Genomic DNA, 5,236 nt, shown 5'->3' on the forward strand with positions numbered 1-5,236 from the left:
ATTAATTTGAGAGAGAACTTAAAGACTTTATTGAAAACTAAGGTTAATATGAGAGATAATATAATGATGGAAGAGTTTTTTTTTATAGAACTCAACTTGTATTTTTGGCTTTATACAAAATAGTGGGACTACATCTCTATTTACAGGAATCTATGAACTTTTCTATAAACATAATTAAATTATGAGGTAGTAGATTATTCTAGATAATTCTAACTAATAAATTATAGTTCTAGAATGTTAAATACTCAACAACATTTAGTAACTAGATGAACATTCTAGAAATTCTTAAAATTACATGAAGACACTAAAAACTCTAGTAAATACATAAAAACTATAAAATCTCTAAATTCTTGAAAATTCTACAAACTAACAATAATAAATCAAATTTAATATTTCAACTACCAACTCTTTCAAAAGAATGATAAAAATGTAGAAATTTGTTGACATGTCAGATGACACATCATAGGGTGGCCGGTACATGTGATGCAATGGGACCTCAATTAAATACTTTTTTGTCTTTTTCTGACTTTGTACCAGCAAGGAGCAGTGATCACAGACAAAGTAAAGCATTAAGCACTGCTTTATAATTATATATTATTATTTTGTGAATAATAATAATAATCAAATCAATTAGCTTAGCTTAGGTTTTATAGCTTATTATTATTATCTGTGAGAGGCTAGAAAGAAACAGTAACAATAGAGCTGCTTTTAGCTTAGGTTTTTGTTTGTTTTCACAGATAAAAAAAATGGTGAAGAAAATAGGAGGGAGAGGGAGAGTAATGGAGCAATGGAATAAGCTAATATGCTGCAAGCTCTTCATCTCAGAATCACGCAACCGAAGCGCTCTGGAGGCAATTGAAGAAGCTGGTCGACGATGGCGTGAGGCGGAAGCTGTAATAGTCAACAAGCTCGAAGACAAAGCTTACAATCGTGTAAGATACACCATCGTTTCGTATTGTGATATCGATGGTCATAATAATAATAGTAGCAGTAGTCCGCTGCAGCAGATGGTGATGGCCATGGTAGAGGCTGCTTTTGAGACCATAAACCTGGAGAATCATTCCGGAGCTTACCCTCGTTTGGGGGTCGTCGATGAAATTCTTTTCCATCCCTTGGCCGACGCCTCTCTTCACCAGGCAGCCATGCTTGCTCGGGCTGTGGCCATTGACCTCGCCACTAAATTTCAAGGTCATCTCTCTCCCTCTCTCTCTCTCTCTCATTTTTAATAATAACAAGTTGAACAATTATTGGTGATTTAATATATTGAATATTATGTTGGTTGTGGGAACAAAGATAATTTTGATTATTGTCAATATTAGAAGAAATTAAACCTACTCGCTAAAGATCACATGCAGATCTATTGCTGTTTCATTTGTTAAATATAATATTCATAAGTAATATTAGCCATAAAAGTATCCGTGTGTGTGACTATTGGGAACTTTTTTTTTTCTTGTACACTTTTTTATTAATTAATTATTGCCAAATATATAATTTTAATATATTTACATAAATATTATCATTCAAGATCTATTTTTTAGAAGGTTGTAATACATTATTTATTATTAATTAGCTTATCATTTTTAAGAATTTTTGTAATATATGTTTTAATTTATACAAGTGTGATTTTACTAAGGCCAACACCAATCACACGGCAATACGGCATTATATGTCGTGAACAGCATATATACAGCTCCAACCCAACTGCAAATATACCTCCATTTAGCAGTTTATGAACAGTGCCACGGCATATATGCCGTGCACTGTTCACTCGGCATTTTTTTTTTTTTTTAAGATAAATCTATTTATATCTTATATATATATATTTATATATATAAACATATGAGTATTATGTGGGTTTATATTTTATGTTGGGTTTTTTAAATTATAAATACACATATAATTTAATTTTTTTTAAATAAAATTTCAAATATTTCATAATTAATTTCTTATATAATTTATTTTAATTTGTGTGAAAATTCTTACTCTACACTATAAGAAATAAAATTAACATTGAAATTGATTAAATATATAAAAGATAATTAAAATATTACAAACTTACATTCTAATATTAAAATCAAATACACCAAACATAAAATAGAAAACAATATATATATATATATAGAACACAAGACAAACTAAGACATACTTCTAATAATTTTAAAAATTAATAATTAAATATATTTTATTGTAGTAGTGTAATATTTAAATAGGAAATTGTAATGTGTTATTATAATTTCCAAATTTTAATATTTATGAAATAAGTTTCATGTAATTAATAATGACATTTTTACTTAATTGATTAATTAAATAATAAAATAATAAAAAGAATATTCTATTTGATTAAAAAATAATATAATAATAAATAATATATTTTTTGGTGTAATTTTTGGTGTTGTGATTGGAATGGAAAAAAAATATGGTGTTAAGATTCTTTAGTTTTGGTGTTGGTGCAACACCATAATGGGGTAATGGGTTGGAGATGCTCTAATAATTTTGATTTTAATGATATAATTTTTTTTTTAAAATTGTTTATGTTTATATTTGTTCTTATTTAAGGTTACAAAATAAAATAAATTTTTTATTAAGTTTCTTATTCTTAAAAAAAAACTATTAGTTTTGATTGAAAATGTGTCAAAGATGTTTATTTAATAATAAATTATAGAGGTTGAAAAAAAAAATTTAATAAAATTGTTTAATAATGTGCAATTTTGTACTAAAACAAGTTTCAAATATATGTGGAATTTAAAAAAAAATAAGAGAAGTTTATTTAGAAAGAGATGTGGAGAGAAAAAATTTAAGTGCATATAGAAGCATTTAAAGTGTTGGACATTTATAAACATGATATGCTTTTTCTTTTTGATCAGTTTATAAATTGAGTTTTATATATATTAGTTTGTCATTAAAGGGTCTTCATTCAGGGGCATGATATGAGGCAAAATTTTCAAACAAATAAAAAATTGCAAAAAATATATTGTTATTAGTATAGTATAATTATATCCGATAATTTTTCATATTCTAAAATCGTTATAAATTTTGTCATTTCGACATTTAAAAATTATTAATGTAATAAGAAACTATTTGTTTATACAATTTTAGTTATTTTATAAAATAAAAAATTTGTTTTATTTAATAAAAAAAACTATTTGTTTAAATAATTTTAGTTATTTTATAAAATATAAATTGATTTTAAATTATGAAAAATAATTAAAATTGTATAAAAATATATAAAATAACATAAATTAATTCTCAAATTAAAAAATAGTTTTATTTAAGTCTAGTATTTTTTTAATTAATTTAACTCTTTTAAAAATTAAAAAAAATTAATCATTTTGTCTTGTTAAAAGTTTTTTAGCTATTATTTTTCTATAAATATTTTATTAAAATAAAACTATTTTAATTTTAGAATTATTGTAGGTTATTTATATATATATTATACAATTTTAGTTATTTTTCATAGTTTAAAATTAATTTATATTGTATAAAATAACTACAATTGTATAAACAAATATTTTTTTATTAAATAAAATCATTTTTAATTTTAGAATTAATTTAGGTTATTTTATATATTTTTTATACAATGTTAGTTATTCTTAATAATTTAAAATCAGCTTATATTAAATTTTTAACTTTATGGGTATTTAAGTCTAATAAACTATGAAATTTTGGTAGTTTTGCCGTAAAAAAAATTTAGGAATTTAAGTGTAATAAATTATGAAATTGGATAGTTTTGCTGTAAACAAAAAAATTTAAGTATTTAAGTGTAGCAAATATAAAGTTTGGGTCATTTTGCCACAATTAACTCTATAAAATTTCAATATTTTTTCATTTACATAATGTTATAATCATGTTATGAATTTTGTTAAGAAAATATGTAAAATTGTGAAATTGATGGAATATATTAAACCTATAATAATAAGACAAATTAATTCAAATACAATATTTATTAATTATATAAAATTTATTAAATATATGAGATGAATTGTTTTATTTTAATTGGCGAGAACATATAAAAATAGAAAAATGAGCTCAAAGTTAACCCATTACAATAATTCATTTTCTATTTATCAAACAATTCGTGGGAGATTATTTAAAAAAATAAATAAATAAATTTACCGCTGAACATTGAATAGGAGAGAAGTTGGCAAAATGACATTGTCAACTGATGTGTGTGTTTGTAAATTGTAGTGCCAGTGTATTTATACGGTGCAGCACACCCTACATGGAAGGCCCTAGACATCATCCGAAGGGAGTTGGGTTACTACACGCCCAACTCCACAGGCAACCAATGGGCCGGGTGGACCGTACCGGAAGCTCTACCACAGAAGCCCAATGAAGGTCCAATATCTATGTCCAAAGAAAGAGGGATCGCCATGATTGGGGCACGCCCATGGATTGGCTTGTACAATGTACCCATTATGACCACAGATATCTCCATGGCTCAAAAGCTGGCAAAAATGGTGAGTGAGAAGGGAGGTGGGCTTCCCACTGTGCAAACTCTGGGCCTTGCTCATGGTGACGATCACACTGAGATAGCTTGCATGCTCTTAGAGCCCAATAAGATTGGAGCAGACCAGGTCCAAAACCGATTAGAGAAGTTGGGGGCCCAAGAAGGATTGCATGTAAAGAAGGGTTACTTCACTGATTTTTCATCTGAGAAAATCGTTGAAAAGTATATCAATTTAATCTCTGCTAAAAAAGAATCACCGAGGTCCAGATTATAGAACCTCTTAATTTATCAGCTTCAACATCCTGCTAGGATATTATTCAATAAAGAAAAGTGAACCATTGTGGTTTAATAACTTGAATGTTACTGTTTTATCATCTTGGGATCAAAATTGTACTGTTGAGGGTTATTGCAAGGTGATACATAGTTGTAACGTTCCAAAAACTCCTTATAAGGTTTACTACCTTGGTTAATGTGCCGGGAGGACATAATTGAAAATTATATGATTTTAATTAAATATATGTGTGATTAAGTGTATTATAGCTATATTATGATATGACTGATTATGCATGTTTACGTGTATTAAATGTGCATAAAGACTCGCTTTTGTTAAAAAATGATGTTTTGGTAATTTTGACTCGTTGAGGGTATAATTGTAATTTTGTATGCTATGAGACCACATTGTTATGCAGATATATTTGAGATATTCGGCACGAGTCAATCATTTTGAGCAAATTAGTGGAAAAGTCACAACAGGGATAAATACCCGGCTCGAGGTCAGCCTAGGGGTAT

The 5,236-nt window shown here is 26.8% G+C and overlaps 1 protein-coding gene across 2 annotated transcripts; it reads left to right on the forward strand.

The window, feature by feature from the left end:
• The first annotated feature begins 627 nt into the window (after positions 1-627).
• Positions 628-4,990, forward strand: LOC133817698 (uncharacterized). Of its 2 annotated transcripts, none has more exons than XM_062250278.1 (2): positions 628-1,188; positions 4,192-4,990. In XM_062250278.1, exons 1-2 carry the CDS (start codon positions 747-749, stop codon positions 4,719-4,721), a joined length of 972 nt encoding a protein of 323 aa, XP_062106262.1. In that variant the 5' UTR covers positions 628-746; the 3' UTR covers positions 4,722-4,990. The 2 variants fall into 2 exon arrangements, with proteins under 2 accessions (XP_062106262.1, XP_062106261.1); XM_062250277.1 differs by having other exon boundaries at positions 638-1,188; positions 4,186-4,990.
• The last annotated feature ends 246 nt before the right edge of the window (positions 4,991-5,236 follow it).

Source organism: Humulus lupulus, chromosome 2 (assembly GCF_963169125.1).
Source record: "Humulus lupulus chromosome 2, drHumLupu1.1, whole genome shotgun sequence".
NCBI lineage: Eukaryota > Viridiplantae > Streptophyta > Magnoliopsida > Rosales > Cannabaceae > Humulus > Humulus lupulus.